The 22050-nt window shown below is 41.5% G+C and overlaps 1 protein-coding gene across 6 annotated transcripts in view; it reads right to left on the reverse strand.

The window, feature by feature from the left end:
- The window catches only part of OGDH (oxoglutarate dehydrogenase), a 173745-nt gene that overhangs the window by 43886 nt on the left and 107809 nt on the right, over positions 1-22050 (reverse strand). For all 6 annotated transcript variants that reach the window (XM_030201749.1, XM_030201752.1, XM_030201748.1 and 3 more), the window contains 7 exons: positions 19606-19785; positions 17886-18014; positions 17238-17417; positions 10258-10410; positions 9235-9337; positions 8965-9093; positions 7766-7916 (listed from right to left, as the gene is read on the reverse strand). In XM_030201749.1, the coding sequence (XP_030057609.1) occupies positions 7766-7916; positions 8965-9093; positions 9235-9337; positions 10258-10410; positions 17238-17417; positions 17886-18014; positions 19606-19785 (1025 nt within the window). The remainder of the gene's footprint in view (positions 1-7765; positions 7917-8964; positions 9094-9234; positions 9338-10257; positions 10411-17237; positions 17418-17885; positions 18015-19605; positions 19786-22050) is intronic.

A 22050-nucleotide genomic window follows, 5' to 3' on the forward strand; every position in this document is an offset into this window, starting at 1 on the left:
CTAACACAAAAAGCATGATCTGTAAGATTAACAAGGCCATAATCTGTGTAAAGGGTCCATCGATTGGTATTATAGCAATAAACTGGATACAATAGAGTGCAGTGATCTATTCTTGCCCCCACTCTTTCTTCACACTCATTCAGGAGCAAGGTTGTATCCGGTTTAATTACGCGGATGACACCCAAATTCTTTGACACTCAACAGATCCTACCACTTTACAGGCTACTGTTAATTCTTGTCTATCTAGAACATAAGAACATAATAGTAGCCATACTGGATCAGACCAATGGTCCATCCATCCTGTTTTCCAAACAGTGGCAAGCCTGGCAAAAACCCAAATCGTGGCAACATTCCATATTACAAATCCATGGGCAAGCAGTTGCTTCCCCATGACTGTCTCAACAGCAGACTATGGATTTTCCCAAAACTTTTTAAACCCAGACGCCGTTACCACATCCTCTTGCAAACAGTTCCAGAGCTTAACTATTAATTGCGTGAAAAAAATAATTCCTCCTATTTGTTTTACAATTATTCCATGTAACTGAGTGTCTTTGTACTTTTGGAATGAGTAAAAAGTCGATTTACTTCTACTTGTTCTACACCACTCAGGATTTTGTAGACCTCAAATTATACCATCCTTCTCTTTTCCAAGCTGAAAAGCCCTAACCTCTTTAGCCTTTCCTCATACGAAAGGAGTTCCATCTCCTTTATCATTTTGGTCATTCTTCTTTGAACTGTTTCTAATTCCAAGATATATTTTTTTGAGATACGGCGACCAAAACTGAACAAAATACTCAAAGGTGTGGACGCATCATGGTGCAATACAAAGGCATTATAGTATTTTCGGTCTTATTCACCCATCCCTTTCCTATTAATTCCTAACATCCTGTTTGCTTTTTTGGCCGCTACCATACACTGAGCAAAAGATTTCAGCATATTATCTACGATGACACCTGTATTTTTTTCTTGAGTGCTAACCCCAAAGGTGGACCCTAACATCAGGTAACTATGACTCGGATTCTTCTTTCCAATGTGCATCACCTTGCATTTGTCCACATTAAATTTCATCTGCCATTTGGATGCCCAGTCTTCCAATTTCCTAAGGTCTTCCTGCAATATTTCCCAGTCCGCATTTGTTTTAACAACCTTGAATAATTTCGTATCATCTGCAAATTTAATCACCTCGCTCGTCATTCCGATTTTCAGATTATTTATAAATATGTTAAACAGCACTGGTCCCAGTACAGATCCCTGCAGCACTCCACTGTTCACCCTCCTCCATTGAGAGAAATAACCATTTAACCCTACCCTCTGTTTTCTGTCCAATAACCAATACTTAATCCACACCAGAACTTTGCCTCCTATCTATCCTATGACTAATTCTCTCAGAAGTCTCTCTCATGAGAAACTTTATCAAACGCTTTCTGAAAATCTAAAAACACTACATCAACCGGCTCACCTTTAACCACATGTTTATTCACGCCTTCAAAGAAACGAAGCAAATTGGTGAGGCAAGACTTCCTTTGGCTGAACCCATGCTGACTCTGTCCCATTAAACCATGTTTGTCTATGTGTTCTGTAATTTTATTCTTCCTGGCTTAAATCAAACCACTTATTTCTTAATTCCTCAAAATGTGAGGCTATCCATTTCTCTCTTTCCTCATTTTCTTTGCCTCCTCCCCCTCCAATTCTTGATAGCCACCAGCTTCCATACTATGAAACCATTAAAATTATCTGTTTGATTTGCGCCTCAGCTTCAAGCTCCAAATTGAATAAGTTGTCCACTCCTCATTCTTTGCATTACAATGCATTTGTCGTATTCGTCCTTTTCTTGACACCTCTCTTTTGCACACTCTGCTTCTCTCTCATAGTCTCTCATTTAGATCACTGTAATTCTCTCTTTATTGGTCTTCCTCTTTACTTATTAAAGCATCTTCAACTTGTTCAATCAACCGCTGTCAAGGTTCTTCACTCAGTTCACCGCATTGCTCCCCTTCTCTTTCTACTGAACACTAGTTGCCAGTCTCTTCCAGGATTAAGTTTAAACAGATTTGTTTGGTCTGCCTTCTCATTGCCCCCATTATCTTTCGTCTCTGCTTACCCCTTACACACCCTCCCGTTCTCTTTGTTCTTCATCTGGAAACTTTCTATTAGTTCCCTCTATTCTTTCATTTGGTCTTACTATATCTAGAGAAGCTAGTGTCAGCTTTGAGGGACCTTCTCTTCCACCTCATCTTCACCTTGAAACATTTTCACTGGAAATTTAAGCCCTTGCTAAAAACCTTCCTTTTAACAGATGCTTTTAACTCTCCCTCCTGATTGTGTTACCCCTCTCCTTGTGTTTCTTAGTCTTTCCCTCATCTTTTTTTTTTAGAACTGTACACCACACAGCCACCTCCATGGACAACTTGCAGTAAAGAAAGCACCAAGAATAATTAAATAAAAAGGACAATAGGCCAGAGGAAAAGGAGAAAGATTATGTTTGCTTCCTTTCCAAGGAGCAGGAAAAAAAATAAAACCTTTAAGTTAAGGTATGGTCAGGTCAGAAAGGGATCTGAGTGTCATCGTTGATAATACACTGAAACCTTCTGCTCAGTGTGCTTGCAATGTTGGGTATCATTAGGAAAGGTATGGAGAACAGATGTGAGGATGTTATAATGCCGCTGTATCGCTCCATGGTGCGACTGCACCTTGAGTATTGTGTCCAATTCTGGTCGCCGCATCTCAAGAAAGATATAGTAGAACTGGAAAAGGTGCGGCGAAGGGCGACAAAAATGATAGCGGGGATGGGACAACTTCCCTATGAAGAAAGACTGAGGCTAGGGCTTTTCAGCTTGGAGAAGAGACAGCTGAGGGGAGACATGATAGAGGTATATAAAATAATGAGTGGAGTGGAACAAGTGGATGTGAAGCGTCTGTTCACACTTTCCAAAAATACTAGGACTAGGGGGCATGCAATGAAACTACAGTGTAGTAAATTTAAAACAAATAGAAAATTTGTCTTCACCCAATGCGTAATTAAACTCTGGAATTCGTTGCCGGAGAACGTAGTGAAGGCGGTTAGCTTGGCAGAGTTTAAAAGGGGGTTGGATGGTTTCCTAAAGGCCAAGTCCATAGACCGCTACTAAATGGACTTGGGAAAAATCCACAATTTCGGGAATAACTTGTATAAAATGTTTGTACGTTTGGGTAGCTTGCCAGGTGCCCTTGACCTGGATTGGCTGCTGTCGGGGACAGGATGCTTGGCTCGATGGACCTTTGGTCTTTTCCCAGTATGGCATTACTTATGTACTTAGGTAGGGGGCTCTTTCACAAAGATAATCTTAGAAAAGCTGGTAAGAATCCTTGTCACACCAGTAATTATAGGCCTGTTTCCTTCATTAACAGACTGTAAAATATATTCAAAACTTCTGGCTGTACAGTTGGGTGAGGGTGCCTGACTCCATTATCCATAGGGATCAACCAGTTTCATGACTGCACAATGCTATGTTAGTTTGCAATCTTCTGCTTATTGCTAACACTTTAGATATTCCGGCAAGTTGCTCTTTCCTTACATGTAGAAAACGCATCCAAAGAAGTGCAGTGGCATTTTATTTCAGGTATTGACTTGGTCTGGTTTTGGCATTAAGTTCATCTAGACAGTCATATGATTACTCTTATTGCTAGAATTTACGTGAATAACCTGCTCTTCAACTCCTTTCAATTGTACGAGGGAATCAAGCAGGGATGCCCTCCTGACCCCTTACTTTTCAAACATTGTGCTGATGCTACCATCTAACAAAATCCGTTGATTCACAACACAGTAAGTGGAGCTAAAAATCTCTGCTATCATAACCTTTATTACAACTAGATCTATTCCAGTCTTACATCAATTAGTTGATGAATTTTCAGGGGTTTTGGATTACAAAGTTAACAGGACTACATCTTGCCCTTCCTCTAATCAAGCTCACAACAAGATCTGAACTGAATCAATATTCATTTCAGTAGAAACCTGATACCACTAAGTATTTGAAGATCTTGATTTAAGTACTCATGAGGAGACCAGAGTCAGTGCTAAGAAGCAGCTCTTTGCTACTGTAAACGAACTTATTTGAAATGGTCCCCTTAAACCCCCCCCCCCCCCCCCCGTGGGGAAGGTTGGATGCAATTAAAATGATTCTCTCTTACACATTATTTATATATTATCTATGATGTCATTCCATTCTCCTCTGGTGTATATAGAGAAATAGGATCTTATCAGGCTTTCTGTGGAAAAATAATGATCTGCACAAAAGTCGTGGGGGGGGGGGGGGGGGGGGAGATGGTTAATTTCCAGAACTTTCCACTGTACCACCAGTCTCATTTTATGTCAAGGATGCCTCAATTTCAAAGTGTGCTTATGGAATATCTATTCAAGTCAATTTAAGTGGAGCTACTTACTCCTTGTTCAATTTCATTTAGCATCTGGAATGCCAATTTGGAGCAATAGTTTACTAAGAATTCAGAACCTGATTGTGAACTGGAATATCAGATAGGAAAGTGGAATTTGGATCATCGACCAAGTTATGTCGGGACAGTTCATTAAATCCTTTAGTGTCTTACAGGAAGAATCTCAGCATCCATCCAGCTAAACTGCTTAAGGGTGACCTTGAAGCCTTTATTCCCCTTCTAGCGGAATTGTGGTTATTATCAGAAATGTGCAAAAAGATCTCCTTTTACCAAGTCATGAAACACTCCATGCAGGTCAGCTGTGGTACAAAGGTTTGGGAGGTGGATGTGAAAGGAACCCAAACACTGGCAGATGGGGGTAAATTCTGGGGTCATCTATCCGGCTCTCCTTTTCTGCCTCCCTAACTCAGACTATTGTGCACCAGCCCTTGTGGACGTCAAAGCTTTCCAAGGGGACATCAAATAAATGTTGGTCCTGCAACCTTACTTCAGTTCCAAAATTTTCCATTCCTTACTGCTCGCTTTACTGGTCACTAGGCCGAACTATTGCAATATAATTTACTTAGGTTGTACTCAAGCATCAATTAAAAGATTACAGTCTGTACAAAACACAGCCATTTGTCTCTTACTGTCGTTTTGATCATGTCACACCACTGCTACAAAAATATCATTGGCTTCCGATTTCTCAGTGTATTGTGTTCAAAACTATTGGTCCTTACTTTCAAATCCCATCAAATTGGTTTACCTCACTATCTCTCTTCTTTTACTACCCCATACTCACCAGTTCGCCTGCTCTGTTAGTATTACCAGGTCCCAAACTTGTACGTTTAGATTCCACCCATCAAGCTGCTTTTTCTTTTTTGCTGCCCCATTTCACTGGAATTTTCTTCTGCTTGACATCCATGCCAAATCCTCATTTAAGAGTTTTAAATCTAAACTGAAGACTTGGTAGTTCACAAATGCTCTCTCATTACACTGAATCCTTACAATCTTCAGCTACTTCCTCTCACTGGTTCCCTCCCCCTATTTTCTCCTCTTGTTTTTTACTCCCTTGTGTGTTTTGAGCTCTTGCTTTCCTGTCAATTTTTGTAGCTCTTTTCCTTTTCTAAGTTACTTTATTGTATTGTAAACCGCTATATACTGCTAGTCAGTCCTAGCGGTAAAGCAAATTCTAAGATAAGAAACTAATAATAAACTACAGCTGGTACACTGCCTCATGTGCAATTTTACTGTTGGTAACATTAGGTTATTTTGATCTGGAGTTTGGGGGCATATCTGTAAAATTCTCAGTATTAGGGAAAACCTTACTTGTAAGATTGTGATCTGAAATCCCTTTGTGCGAGTACTGTTCATACCACTCAGCAAGCAGAACTTTTACTTCTCCTAATTTCATTGTCCCTCAAAATTTTAGTAACCAACTGGAAGGATAATACATCTCTGATCTTCAATGTGGTGGAATTTAGTCCCATACCCATAAATATGGATGGATTACTACAGAAAGCAAAATAAGATCCCAAGGTGTCACCTTCTCTGAGAACCAACTGATAAGTATACTATATCTCAAAAAGAGCGATATTATCTTGGGCTCATATTGTGGCTTAATACTTGGTTGCTGTGTGCAGTATGCTTCTTTTGTTCCTGAATGTAAGGGCATAAGTAAAATCTTTGAACTAGAAAGTAAATCACTGCATATAGAAGTATCACTGGTAGATGAGCTCCTTAGTGAACTCAGGGCACAAAAATTGAAAGATACAAAACCTCAAGATTTATTTTATTTTAGTTATATTTGTACCCCGCGCTTTCCCACTCATGGCAGGCTCAATGCGGCTTACAAATACAGGTACTTATTTGTACCTGGGGCAATGGAGGAAGATGAGCTATGCTGCATTAAAAGGAGACCATAATGTTGGTTTGTTATTGGAGAATATGGCTAACAGCAGAAAAACAAATTTGAGAAGATGTGAAGAAAACAAAGGAGAGATTGCCCATATGTATCATGCCTTAAACTCCAGGAGGTGGCTCTTTGGCCCACTGCAAGTAGCGAGATAAGCCATCAATTTAAGAGGCCGATGCTCAGAACTCCCAAGGTAAGCTAACAGTGCAGAGAAGGTGCAGAAATCTAGCTTGCCAATTCTCAAAGGAAATGATATTCAAATTATACGTGCACTGTAAAAGCGAGAGCGGGGGGAACATGCTTAGCACATGAACGGAAGAGTTTAAAAGTAAGCTCAGCTCCTGTGTGTATGCGCCTGGCAAACCCGAAAGTGAAGCACACATTGGCATCTGTTTTCTGCTCCTTTATGGTTAAACAATTTTTATTGAACAGTCCAAAAACAAAACAAAAATCAAAAAACAAGCAATGCGTTCAATGTATACAAGTGTCTTGTCTGCCCACCCACCCCTTTCTCCTCATAAATTTAAACAGTTTTATCAGAGACCATACACCTATTACCAAAATTATCAAAATCATCAGATGCCAGGGGGCCCTGATTCTTGCAACCCCCCAGCCAATACAAAAAGCAATCCCACCCCTACTGTAAATCCCATCCTCCCATACCACCCCCATATTTAAACGCAGGAAACAGGAACAAATGTGTGCTTTCAGTTTTGGGTTTGTTCTGACTGGCGCACTTTTGTTTCTCACTACCAGCGTTTAGGGGCTTTCAAGGGCTTCTTTCTGCTTCCAAATGATATAAAAACAGTCAGATTTTAAAGAATGAAGAGAGAATCATGAGAAATCCCAACACTTAAATGCCTGCTCTGAGCTGACATTTTTTTCAGCAGTAAGGCAGCTTTGTTTTGTGTGCTGTTCTCTGAGCATTGGGAGGGAATAGAAAATGACCTCACTAACATCTGTTTGACTACATTAGCATGCTATTTGCACTAGTCTTTGGCGCAGTTCTCGTCTCCCACGTTGCACCCTCCAAGTATTCTACGCTAACTAATGCGGGTGCTAGTTTGGTGCTAATCGCCTCTAGCACTCACGTTTGGTTCTGAGCATCCACCCATGAAATCTCAACATACCTCCTTTAAGTGTGAAGCTCATTCCTCGTCATGGTATGCATAAAACAAACCCATTCCAAGCCACAAACGTGAGGGATCATTCCCATTGTTCTGCCTAACTAGGAGGTGCAGGTGAGGAGAAATAGAGGAGCACCAAACCCCTTCTTTTTAATGCAAATAGATAAAAAAAAGTTCCTTTAAGGCAGAATGTTTTAATGTTCAAGGATTAGAATTTATTTAAAGACTAATTCTCATACTCCTAAGTATTTCCAACAAATATTTATTTTTAGACAAAAGGCAAATTTTCACATTATGAAATTACGTTCTGTTTTACCTGAAGGTTCCTCGCTCCACATCCTGACCACTCAGCCGAATGTGGATGCCCTCTTTAAGAAGAGACCCAAATGCCATGTACTCTGCTAGGGCCCAATCCACTGTTCGATTTTTAACCATCTCTCCACGGGTTTTCAGAACCCGGCTCAGACCTGCAGAAACACAGCTTCTAAAGCATTTCGCAAAAATACAAAAATATCACCTGCTGTACTATTTGGCTTTCATTTTTGTTTTTTAAATTACAGGTCATTTACAATAGCTTTATTGAAAGGACATTACTTGGGTGGCAGTAGTCTGTCCTCTCCCACAAATCACTGTTCACCAGCTCCAATCACCAATATTGCTCAGGCAATAGACTATTCAAGGCCCATGTGCCAGATGTTTCTGAATGTTCTAAGGGATGCACAATAAAGAGGCTATTTGCATATCTAGCTGTTTGGGACCCAATAAGAGTAGAGCAAATTGTGCAATAGCCGATAGCATCACAGTGCTTTTTTTCTCAATAAAACTACTTCAGCTGCATTTAACTTTATAAACTAGCACAGGGGAGCTCTATGCATTTCCAGTTCTGACATTATGTAATGTTGTGTCCCACTAGGGATAGTACTGACATTCATGTGGCCTCTGTGTATTAGTATGCCATGAATGTCAATACTATCCCTAGTGGGATGCAATATTACATAATGTCAGAACTGGAAATGCACAGAGCTCCATAGACAAAAACTAGGGAAACTTCTACAGTAGCTGTTCTGGAAATATTTGTGAAATACAGTATTTAAAATTGCAAAAACTCTGGTTAATGTTTTCTGTGTATACTTCCCATGGTCTAGCGAGCCAAATAAAATTCAATGGCAGTCACAGGTTGACCAACCCCTGCATTAGCAGCTGATGAAAGAAGTGTAAGTCCCAAATGAGTTGATATGTACAGACTTTTTCAACTTAAAATGCAGGAAATGTGGGGTCATTAGATCCCAGTGGATATTCATAGAACTCTTAAGTTAGGCTTTAACACACTTTTGTTATGAAAACATGTGAACTTCATCTTTATGATCATTCTAAAGTGCTATGCAATAGCCTCTTATATCACAACTGATGACACTTAAAGCAACTCGAACACTGTTATGGCATACAGTCTTATTCAAACATTGTTTTTGAACAGAAAGACCTTCATGAAGATTTACAACATTTGCACGTATCTACCTCCATGAATAGTAAAGTCTTCCACAGGCACAGAGCTGGCCACGTTTCCTATGTGGGTCAAATCCTCTTGGCTCAGCCCAGTGGATGGGCAGGTCATGCTCCTGGGCTGCCCATCAAGGGTGAAAAAACCTGAAAGGAGACCATGGGTTTAATGATGTTGTTTGGATAAGGGCTCTCTCCTTCAAGAAAACAGGCATAATACGCAAACTCCCACAGTGGATTTTGTAGTTAAATGGTCTCAGGATGCACAAGAAGATAGAGATTACTTACCAGGCCAGGGAGAATCCAGCCAGTGCTTGATATGAAGGATTTTTTCATCCTTTGATCTGGCAAGAGCCTCTTCACAAATCCGATCATACTTAGAAATCTCCTCCTGAGGATACAATAGGCAAGAATTTAGGAGGCACATAGCATATCATAGAACCTCAATGAAAAAATGGGATAGAAACATTCAATACATTTGACAGGCTTCAATGAATTACAAAGGTGATTATTCCATGCGAAAGAAAATTAAAAGATAAGGAGTCATGTTCTGAAGAAACAGGGAGGAAGGTTCAGGGGAAACATGAGGAAATGCTTCTTTACTGATAGGACAGTGGTAGCTGGAACAAGATACTTGTGGAGAGAGTGGCAATCGAAGTCTATCTAAAACTTAGTCAAGACAGACACAAAATGCAGTGGTAAGAACATGATGGGAGGTAACAGGTAGAAAAATAAGGAAATGTTTGCTCAGTCACAAACTCTAGGGGACCAAAGAGAAGAGAACACAAGTCAATGCATCATGACAGTTGGTATGGCTGCATCAAGCTTCCAAGACTGGGCTAAACTGCATGAGTGGCCATGGGTACAACTTAACAGCTGTGCTATCGCTGCCTCAGCTTTCAAGAAGACTGAGGTAACCTGTGTAGAGCAGCTATGACCATAACCTTAACATCAATGAGCACTGCCATGCAGAGGACCTGGCCCCAATCCCAGATTGGGTCTTCTGCTCCCTGGGCCAGTCATGGCTGGGGATGCTGTGGAGACAGTATTCAGTGTATGCATAGCGGTGCCTTCTAGTGGCCAGAGTTACTAGCAGAAAAGAATGGTCCCCAGCAGAGGGCTGTTACTGGATAGCTGGACAGAGCTGGAAGGGGTTATAAAATATGTGGAAAATCCTCACATGCAGTGAAACAAAGTCGCACAGTGACAAATCCCGGCCCTGTTTCCAAACGAGCTGGAAGCTCAAAAGGAGAAAGAAGAAATTACCAGGTTAAAAAAAAAAAAAAAAAACAGGACACACAAGGAGACTACCTCGTATTCAGGCTGATTTACCACCCCCTGAGAGACAAGTGTCTCAGCATATTTCTGCAGCACTGGCTTCTGTTTCCTGATCTGTTTGTACATCAGCGGCTGAGTGAACATGGGCTCATCCATTTCATTGTGGCCATTTCGCCTGTAACACACCTTGAGAATACAAAGAAGAAAATGGCATGAAATGCGGAATAGTAAGTGCTTGTAAACAAATAATTAAAAGCAAACCTAACAGAGAAAAAACACAAACCACTTAACTAAACTCGGTGATTAACTCCACCAAGAAACCAACAATACCCATTTACATGGCTGATATGTTATGCCTAATTTATAAAATACAGATATCACAAATGTCTGAAAGTAGAAATGAAGGTGGACGACTACCAACAAGAGCACCTTCTCAAAACCACAAGTATGCAGAGTTCAAAGATAACACACATCTAGAATGGCACTACTAAAGTAATACTTTTGTGTGTTTTTTTTTAATAATTTCAAATACTTTTTGTAAACATATGTGCCTTTATAAACTAGTTATACAAACCTATGCCTATTCAGAGGGAGGAGTTTTTGTGTTGTGTACGTGTTGGTTAAAACAGGCATACATCTATGTATATAGAGCATACATAGGTGTCATGATTTCTGAGGTCTGTTTTAATTTGTGTGTATATACCCCAGCCAAACTTATAAGCATCTACTTGAGTGTGTAAAATACTGCTCTATATGCTCAAGTTGCTTATAAAATTACCCTTAAGAGAGCAATTTTCACAGCAGTGCTTTACTCACAGAATGGAGAAATTAGGTCTTCCCTAAAGCCCACCTCTTTACCACTGCTTTTGACTCCTAACCACTACTCACTTGCCCTGTCCTTTTATCCTCACCTCTTTATTCCCTTACCCTTAATTGTTTTGTTTACCTGTCTTATCTAGATTGTAAGCTCTTTGAGCAGGGACTGTCTTTCTTGTGTTTGGTGTACAGCGCTGCATATGCCTTGTAGCGCTATAGAAATGATAAGTAGTAGTCCTTTACACTATTACAGAACTTGTGGATTAGTCATGTCCATTGACTAGCAGATGGCAATAGAGAACACAGAAGTGAGCTGAAGCATATAACCACGTATCCCCGATGCCGCAGGTAATCCATGACCACCACCATAACTTTGGAAAATGTTCATGGAGCTGTGGCAAGAGCAAAGGGCATCACCTTGAATTGAAAGTGGCGGCCCAGCACCGCAAACTTCAGAAACTTAACGAGACCAAAATGGGGATATGAAATTACACCTCTGAGGTCCAGCGCTGTCAGGAACTCTACCCTAGTTGCAACGAAGCTATCTCAGATCACAAGGCCTCCATGCTAAAGTCTCAGGCACTGATTCATATGCTTAAAATTCAACACTGAAGTAAATAGAGTACCTTCCCTGTCTCTGCTTCTCGCGAGGGATCGAACTACTGAATCAAAGGTAAGCAAGGGCTCCACTATTGCCTGAACCACCAAAGCTTTATCATCCTTTCGACAGGGAGACTGCAAAGAGCAGTGGTGCGACTAGGAAGAATTCAAGTTTATAGTCTTCCCTGAGGATATCCAAGACAAACTAGTCTAAGGTCATAGAGGCCCACTCCTCTACGACGCCTTGAAGATGACCTCTCAACAGCAGTGGGGAGGCACTGGCCTGCCTCGTCTCACTGGGTAATATGGGAGGCCCCTGCGGATCTTCCCGACTGGAGAGAGGACTTTCTGTCGTAACAAAAGGAAGAAGACTGCCTACCCTGAAACTGCGACCGATGCACCAAACTGCTGGCAGCCTGGTCTGTAGCACCTGCTTTCCAGAAACCTAGACCACAAGGATCCTACAGTCGAGCGAACGGAACTTCTCATTTTGTCCTCAAGCAGGAGCTGCAGTTTAGACTCTTCCGGGGCCTTGACCAGGTAACTCATGTCCTCCCTAAGCACGCATTTGCCCCGAAAGTGAGTTTTACCACCCGAGACTGGAGGTCAAATCCGCAGCCTAATTCTGCAACCACAGTTGCATCTGAGCCACAACTAGATTGTGACTGCTAAGTAAGCCAGCCCAGCCTCCAACTGGACAGATTGGTGTGTCTCCTGTACCACCAATTGTTGGGGTCACTTCAAGCATGTTCGTGCTGTGAAGGAGCTGCAGATGGTTGCCTGGAGATCCAGGGAGGCCACCTCAAAAGGATTGCTTTAGAGCATGCTCAATGTTCCTGACCTGTAGATCCTGTAAAGCAATGCCTCCATCCACTGGAAAGGTGGTCGTCTTCATGACCACTGTCACCAGCGAGTCCACACATGGTAGCTGGAGCTTTTCTTTTTCCAAGGGCAACAAGGTGTACGAGTGGATCATGGCCCGTTCCCTCTTTCGCCCCATGTCCGGAATTATCCATTCCACCAAAATCAACTCCTGTAAATCTTTTTTTTTTGGCTTTTAATTCTTTTATTAAGTATAACACAAGCATAAACAAGCCTCATAATAATCAAAATAAACAGGCTACTAATGTCAGCAAAAGCATTAACAGATAACATTCCAAAATCCTTACTACCCACCTCCCGGAGAACTGTGACTAATTGCTAAAACCATAGTGCAATAACAGTGAAAAAACAAACACACAACAAATGGATCCCATATTCTAGGAAAATTCACCAGCCTACCAGTTCGCATTGCTGTTAATTTGATAATTTGTTATTGATAGACCAGCTTGCGAAGTACTTTGGAGATCCGCAGCATCATCGGCTGCTGTGATGGTCAGCTTGCCAGCCACAAACAGATAAGTGGCTAACTTATGAGAATCTTTCTTGATTCCCCATGGTTTAAAGTGTAGCAAATAGTGATCAGCTTTAAATGGCTACCTGACTGTCAGCATACCCTGAAGTATCTGTGATAGTTCAGTCCAAAACTACTGGGCTAGAGGGCAGAACCATCATGACATATCCCCCTCAGCACCACAGTTACGCCAACATTGGCTTAACCCACATCTGAAAACACGCAACAGGCATTGTGGTAATACCAGTGATACTATAACATACCAATTTTCCATAAGATTCGCAGATACAGAAACCTTAAACAGACATTTAAAACATTTTTCCTATTCAACAAATTCATAAGTAGATCCCAGTGCTGTCTCCCATTTGTTGATATAATGGCAGGCAGGCTCCTCTGAAAATAAAGCTACATATAGATGTGAAATACAGCCCCGCCCACTGCCTTCTCTCATAGCCCGCTCAAGGCACGTTTCAGTTAAAGCCAACTCTCCCATAGTGCGTCTATACAGAAAATCTCTAAGTTAACAATAAATGATGAGCAGATATACCATACTCTTCCTGCAACTCCTCAAATGGTACAAATTCCTCCTCAGTCCATACCTGCTTCAAAGTATAGAGGCCCCGTTGTTCCCAATGATGGAAGAGCAAGGCCACCTGCCCAGACTATAATCCTGGGGCAAAGTGAATCACCATCTGTAGAAAGTACTGTCATCCTGAGAAAAACTGATGCCACACCCTACTCCATACCAATAGAGGATGGTGAAGCAAAGGAGGAGCTCTATGCCATATACTAAGATTTAGGGAGCCATGCGACTGCCCAAAGTGGCATAGGATCCAGCCAAGCCTGCTCCAATGCTACCCATGCTTTTTGAGAGCGTGAACCCCACTCGCAAATTAGCCGCATGATAGCAGAGAAGGAAATTGGATACTCCCATGCCTCCCTTCAGCCTGGCCTGCTGCAACTTTACACTGTGTACCCATGCAGGGCGCTTTCTCCAAATGAAGGAAAACACCTTGCACTGCAATTTAGTGAAAAATAATTTGGGTAAAAGGAGCGGTAAGGCCATAAACAAAGAAGCTTAGGCAGAACCATCATTTTCAGAACTGCAATCCTCCCCATCCAAGAGAGCCGAAGTCCCTCCCATGCCTCTAGAGTCGCAAACTCCTCTTTCAACTTCAAAGGATAATTGGCATCTTTGTGATATTAATACCCAAGTATCGGATAAAGTGGGAAGACTAGCGAAAGGGAATACACGACAGTAAAATAAGTCTCCTGACTAGGATCAACAGCTATATTCAATATCTCTGATTTATTCATATTCTTTAAAGCCTGACATCTCGCCATACCGGTACAGCTCATGAACGATACTTGCCAGTAGTGCTGTCCAATTCGCAATCTCTGATGTCATCAAAAAATTCCATGATATCGTCAGCACTTTCCATCACAGTACTATACTTACAGAAAGCATGAAAACTGCTCAAGAAATGCTGGGAATGCCAGTGAAGAAACTGATTGGTGATGTAAAAACATGTTGGAACAGTACTTGCTTTACGTTGCAAAGTGCAGTTGAACTGAAGCAACCCATTGGTTTAGCTTTGAGCAGCAGCAATAAAATCACAAAGAAAGGTGCACCTACTGAACAGGACTATGAACTTGCCCAAAAACTCATTGATGTTCTGCGGGCTTTTGAGGAAACCACAACAATTGCATCTGGAGAACAGTATGTTACTGTGTCTGTTGTTCATCCGCTGGTTGAACACCTGATTAATTCAATCGATACACAACAAGGAAATGGGGTGGAGAGGGCCCAATATCAAGAGATCAGTCACCACATACAAGGGTAAGATGCTCCAGAAAAACCTTTATTGGGACCCAACACGGTCTGTGTTTCGGCTATATCAGCCTTCTTCAGGGGTCAATCGATGAATATATGGTGATATATCGATTGATGGAGCATTTAGTGATCATTAATAAGAATCACAGAAACCTTGACAAGCACTTCATGTAATGCACTGCTAAAAAGTTTGACAGAATAAAAGCTTTAATTCTTTCAAACTTTTTAGCTCCCTGTTCTCCAAAGGCTCTCTAACTGAAGATTCGTCCGAAAGGACCAAAGTATCATCCAAAATAGGTGAAGGAGGAGAATCCCTCTCTGACACAGCAGAGGGATCCAAATGGGACCTCTTGGGAGCTAGAGGAGCAGAAGGCAGCGAGCAGAGGGAGCCTGAGGTACCCTTGCCTGATTGCCTCAGTAAGTATGCCTGATGCAGCACCAACATGAACTCAGAGGAAAACATGCCCTCCAGTCCTCCAGCCAAATCAGGAAGCCCCTAAAGGAGAAACAGTGCCCTGCAACTGTGCAGGAAGCCCCAAGTCCATTCCCACACTCTCTCCATGTGGTGGTAAAACAGCCACCGTCCTGGCATCATTCTGAAGCAAACCGATGGCTGCTGTAGGAGGCCACAGTATAACCAGTGCCAGCACGCTGCCCTGAGACATGTTCCCCTCCTCTCTCATCTTTCCCAACTTACAGTTGAAGCAGCAGCCAGACGATTCATGATGGGCTCTGCAGTGGAAGCACAACTTGACCCCTCAGAATACCCACTGGTCTGGCATGAGCTCCCCCTCCGAAAGGCTGCCAAAACTGCCCTGGGTACTGCTCCATATAGGAAAATAAAAGGGAGACTTACTAGCTCCGAGTTGCACATGCCCCTCTCCCTGCACTGTACTGAACACACAGCTGCCTCTTAAAGGGCAAAACAGGGTTGTTGTTTTTTTTGCCAGTTTCAGGAACTACCTGTTAAGTCTTACTTCCCACTGAAGGAGGATGACTTAGGATGAAGCAGACAGGACTCTGGAACCTCCAGAGATGACCCTCCTGAAAGGAGACTGCCTGGTAAGCTTAACTGTGAGCCAGCTGACCAACTGGACCAGGAGCAGCCTATCCAGAGCTCAGTGATGAGCTATGACCAATCCACCTGCTGGGAACAAAATACTGAAGGGCTCAGCTAGCAGGCTAAGGTTATATGCTTCAGCTCACTTTTGTGTTCTCTATCTTCACCTGCAGGTTGATGGACATGACTAACCCACAAGTTCTGAAATAGTGTAAGGGTGATATGGAATGATCTGTTTGAAAACTGCCACCCCGTACTCGGGTAAAAAGTCTTGCATTACCTGACAACACACACCCATTTTACACACTGAGGAGTGACTCTGGGGTGGGTTCAGAACAAAAACAAATTTGTATTTTCCAAACTACACACATTGCTTTGGCCAAAGAAGTACCACAGACTAAGCAGGTGCATGCGTCTGCAGGAATTTTTCCTTGGGCTATTTTCCAAGTGAAAGTAGATGTACACTTTCACTTTGAAATCTGATACAAAATCTGAGAGAGTGAAGTACTGAAAGACTCTGCAATACAAGAACTATCCTCTAAATGAACATAAAATTATTAAAGGACATAGTACAAAGTGGGGGTCAGGGATCAGCTGTTAGGAAAAATTTGAGAAGATACTTATTCTCACTAAGGGAACTTAGCAGCTGCAATAAATTAAGTTGCCGCCTCTGTAGAGTCACAAGCTGCATTAGGAGTGGGACTGTTTTATTGCTGCTAGCATACAGGGTAATGTGAAATACAAAGCTGTTAATCGTGTGAATCCACTTACATCAAGCACGGTCTATAATCCCTTGAACAGTAATGGAACCAAAGAAAGCTTGGGAAAGCACAGATGATCTTAATTACGAAGTAGCAAGGAGAAAGTTCAGAGTCAGAGATGGGCAGGAATCATCTGGGACTAAGGCACTAGGCCGAAAAGGAAAAGAGCAGAGACTAGATGGACTCTCTAGTCTTCATCTGTTGTCCAATTCTGCTTGTGTGATAAATCTGTTCATATATATCTCTTTCGTGAGATGGGCCATCCCCATTTTATAATCCTATTTAGTATTCCAAACATTGGAAATTCAATTATTCAAAAAAAAAAAAAAAAAAATACTCCCCCCTTCTGTAGCCAAGTGCACTAATTACAATAAGGGGGCAGTGTGAAGGAAAATAATTTTTACACTGTAAAAACATACCAGATCATACAATGGAATCGTCATTTGCTGCACATAATAATGCTGATACTAGATTACCTTACAGTGAAAAATCAACTACATGTGAGGCTGACTTCAGATGTGCCCTTATTAGACCAGTTAAATCTCATACCAGATCAACCACCACGTCTTTATGGAAAGTGCTCCTCCATTCCGCTGCCACATTGCACACATACACCACCGCCTCAGGATCGTCAGCATTGACATGAAAAATAGGTGCATTCACCACTCTTGCAACATCTGTTGGGTAAGGGGAGGACCGGGCCATACGAGGGTCTGTAGTGAATCCAATCTGCAAAGCAAAACCAGTTAGTGAAAGTAAACTCTTAACAAGTACGGACTGTATTTGCATTAGAATAAGAACAAAAATATTTATTATTGACTGAACAACTGAGCAGAACTTAGAAGCTGCATGAACTGCACCTGAGATTTCAGGTTAAGAAGCGTTAACTTCATAATGTTTGTCGTCATTTACTTATTTTGAAAGGCTAGGTTCAGCGTCTGGTATGGTTAGTATCACAAGCCCAGGAAATAACTATCAGAAGACTTAGAGAAGTAAACTGGCCTGTCACCTTGTTGAATACCACAGAAAACTGAACTGATATTGTATAATTAAATACTTCAACAGCCTGTAGGATACTCTGAACATGTCTGAACACTGTGGCAGCGCTGTTAAGCTAGGACTAAAAGAATCTTGCAAAAGCTTACATAATTCTTGATTACGAAGCAAGACACTCTATAAAAGAGGATGAAGAGCTACCTGATTATTGACCACGACATGCACGGTCCCATGTGTAGTGTAGGAAGGCAGGTCACTCAAGTGGAATGTCTCATACACAATGCCCTGCCCAGCAAAAGCAGCATCCCCATGCAAAAGGATGGACATCACCTACGGAAGCATGAGAAACAATACTGGGTAAGGAGGTACAGTGGATATTGGGCTCAGCAACTGGTGCTCTACTATGCAATGGACCACTGCAAGATCACGCTTTTGCTCCTTAAGGTGTGAGTGCTGCTGGGACAGCTCTCATGGGAAGGAAGTGACTGAGCAAATGCTGAAAGGAGCAGTGCAGCAGCTATGAAGGGCTCTCCAGAGATGAATAGAAAATGCAATATATATACATATGCCTTCCTGTCAACAGAGGAAGAACTAATTTTCATTATGGCACTCAGATTCTGCTTTGTCCAAGAATTAGATTCAAGACAAGAATTTAAAATACTTCAAAATACAAGTGCAAAATACAAAGCATAAAATCAAAAATACAGTTGGTAGCAGAATTAAAGTCATATATTCATTTCATAAAACAACAATCTTTGGTCATTTTCAAAAAGAACAATTTGGCTCTGATTGCAATAAAGTAGTTGTTGGTTCTACAAAAAGAAACTTCCTTAAAGAAGTTTGCTCACTTGTAGAAGCCACTATTAAGGGGCCTAATCACTAAGTTGTATTAGCTGCCTAAGGTCGGTATTACCATTACCAAGCACTATTATGTAACACTGCACCTTAACTTAGTACAGGGTCATTTCCCACCTTAAGCAGCCAACTCAGTGGGTACAGCACATTAATCATCAATGCCCCAGAAACATGGAACAGTTAACACCACCTCATAAGATTATAGCCAAGTGCACTGCAGTATCTGCTATGCAGTCTGCGTGTTAATATTTCCCTTGCATTAAGTGCATAGCAAAATGCTGAGAATGCTCAACAGGTTACCCAGAGGTTTCACACATACTGCATGGTGACTGCAAAACCTTAGTGCACTTTAGTAAATAACACTCTGAACAACCTGCAGCCAAACTAAGGGCCCTGTTTACTAAGGTGCACTAGCATTTTTAGCGCACACTAATGCTAAAAACCCATAGGAATATATGGGTGTCTCTAGGGTTAGCGCATGCTAATTTTTAGCGTGCGCTAAAAACACTAGCGCCTACAGTGTAGCTTAGTAAACAGGGCCCTAATTTATAAATCATAATTAAAATTTTAGCAGCTACTCTGCAATGTACCAGAAGCCAATGAAGCTGAATTAACAGCATGTTATATCCCACTTGGGTGGGAAAGAAAGGCAGAGGATAGGGGCCACACATAAAAGGCATTTAAGAAATGCACCTACTATGAAGAAAAACTGAGCACCTGAATCACTAAAAGCTTTAAGCAAATCTCAATGAAGTCCAAGAGCTGCGATATGCTGCTGTAATATGACGGTCAAGGAATATTCAATGTGAGTGGCTGCAGCAGAAACAGGTTTTTTTTAACACACAAACAAATAAATGCAGGACTGTAGTGAGGTATCTGCAGCCGCTCAGAGCACAAGGAAGGCTAGAGAGCCAAAACTGCACACCATCCACTGGCTTCCCTTGCTTGGTGCTTTTCTGGCTCAAGATGCCTCTGAATAAATGTCATGATTAGGTTACGTTATTTTATTTTCTTGGATTTAACTCATGCCTTGTTTCAGTGAGAGATTGCATGGTATCTTCTTTACCTTCTTTCCTTCTGTATCCCCACAATAAAACTGCTCTGCTTTAGTCTTGCCCTGTACCACAGGATCCGCTGCTTCCAAGTGAGAAGGGTTAGCTACCAGGGAAAGGGTGATGTTCCTGTCTGTGACACGGTTAATCCTCCTGTGGTACATACCCAAGTGATATTTCACATCACCAGTGCCCTGGAGAAAAAAAACAAAAAGAACTAAATAAATGCAAAATAATGCAAGAATAAGGGAGCATCTTCAGTTTTAGAGGTGAATGGAATTTGGAAAGTCCAATAACCATTACTGAATGAAATGAAAATATCACAAAGTGAGCAGAGAAAGATGTCAATGGTAAGAATGACCAGATCCAGGCCCAGAAAGTCAAAACGAGTCTGCTCTCTTGGATTGCCACCATATAAACTCATGATATATTTATGTACATTTGAAATAAGGATCACAATGATTAGCAAATTTCACCATGCTGAAAACTACATCTGTTAGCAGCCCTTGAGGACTCCAAAAAGGTAAATCCCTGGACTAGGAAGGAGTATGAATCTTATTACATAAACAACTGTAAAAATATCCAGTACCACTTACAAAATAAAACAGCTAAACAGAGGGTGATAGGTCAATTTCAGGATTCCATATTACTGCTACTCAGTGCAATTTTTCTAGCAATAAAGGTGCCGGTACTCAAACACTAAGTCACCCTTCAGGGGTGGGGTGATCAGTGAGGGACCCACCCCACAATAGCCAGGCCCCCTGCAACCGTTCACAGAATCTATGACAAGGCAGAAATGGTGTGTAGAGCCTGAGCTCTTTCATTAAAACTTGGGGTTCATGGGTCAATTTTAGCAGACAATGGAAAAGGTGCCGGTACTCAGTACCCCCAAGTACCCCCTCAAAAACTGCCCTGCTTCTACTAATCATCGTGTGTATACCACCTTCTCTGTGAAGCTTACAAGACAACATATAGGAATAGAGTTTGAGAATTTAATTTATAATGAAAATGGCTAAAGCCAACAAGGCTATGGGTGAGAGAATCAGAGGTTACTGGTTAGGATTTAAACACAACTTCAAAAAAATGGATTTTTATACTAAAGTAAAGTTAGAGAGGGAGCATGACACCAACTCAGAAAGACTATTGCAAGGTGGGAAACGGAGTAGGGAGCTGGTGGTGGAGGAGAAAGGTATAGATAACGGTGACTTGCCTGATGAGAGGTGGTTCCTAAGGAGGGGTGAAGGAAGGTAAGTGGTAGTGGCCAGGAATTGCAGAATAAATGCTGTTGTAGGTGATTAAAAGTCTATAGGTAAGCAAAAAGTGTCTGAACATGAGAACTATAGTCAAAGCATATATTCTATCAATATCCTCTGCTGGATTTAGACAAAAGTACAGCAAGGGCTAATTTAAAATCAGCTCATTAAGGAAGCTTAAAAAAGCTGCTTTAAAGAATGAATTCCATCCATTCTTACCAATGCTTGGTAAGTGTTAAACACATGCTGCATGCTCTTGAAATCTTGCTTTTGGTTTTTGGATGAAAAACAGTTCTATGAGGCTTTTTTGGATGAAAAACAGTAAGATATCAAAAAACACCTGCATCGTATTGGGTTCAGCTTCACATCAGCACATCCTACCAAAGACTCCTGAAGAAGGCCCTCGAGGGCTAAAATACGACTCGTGTCGAGTCCTGGATGTTTAATAAAGGTGTGAACTGTGACATCGTCTGCTGCCCTCTCTTTTGCCACCCTTGTTGTGACTGTTTCATCATTTTATAACATGCACATTCCTATTCTGCCACGACATCCATGTCTTTTGTTTTTCCCAGTTCATAGTTTGGACATTTCAGTTCATGTTGGATGTAACCAGCACACAGACACCCATTTCTCATGTATTTTAGAACAGGCTTCACCTCGGTAGATCCCATTCTAAAATGCTGGTGGTGCTAGCAATGTAATGACCTGGACATCCTTATTCCGATTTGGGCATCCTTTCTAAAATGCCATTCACCGAATCTTTAGACCCATATAATTATTGTATACTGGCTCCACTTCCTATCTCAATATGAACTATAGAGGGTCATTGTTGAAGACCAGAATCAGCAATACCAAGAGCTCGATCCATCAAAATCTTTTCTCAGAGGATGGAGGGGGAAAAAAAAAAAAAGCTTACATGAATCAGTCTTCAAATGTATATTAAGTGTCTGGGCAATTTTACATGCTGACTTGTGATGGAAAGCACTGGTGTTTTCTCTGTGCCTTCAGGAACATAATTTTCTGAAACCTTAAAAACCTTTTAAAAAAAAAATGTACATATGCTTGACCTGTGATGGTTAGCCCCTTTTTGGCTACTTCAGGGTGGTGGTGATACAGACAGCTGATAACATTAAATTCACCCTGTCATGGAATTGCAAATTTCATGGAAATTGCCCTGCTTGCCACATTCTACCTGGAACAGGAAAT

This window comes from Microcaecilia unicolor, chromosome 4, assembly GCF_901765095.1.
Source record: "Microcaecilia unicolor chromosome 4, aMicUni1.1, whole genome shotgun sequence".
Lineage (NCBI taxonomy): Eukaryota > Metazoa > Chordata > Amphibia > Gymnophiona > Siphonopidae > Microcaecilia > Microcaecilia unicolor.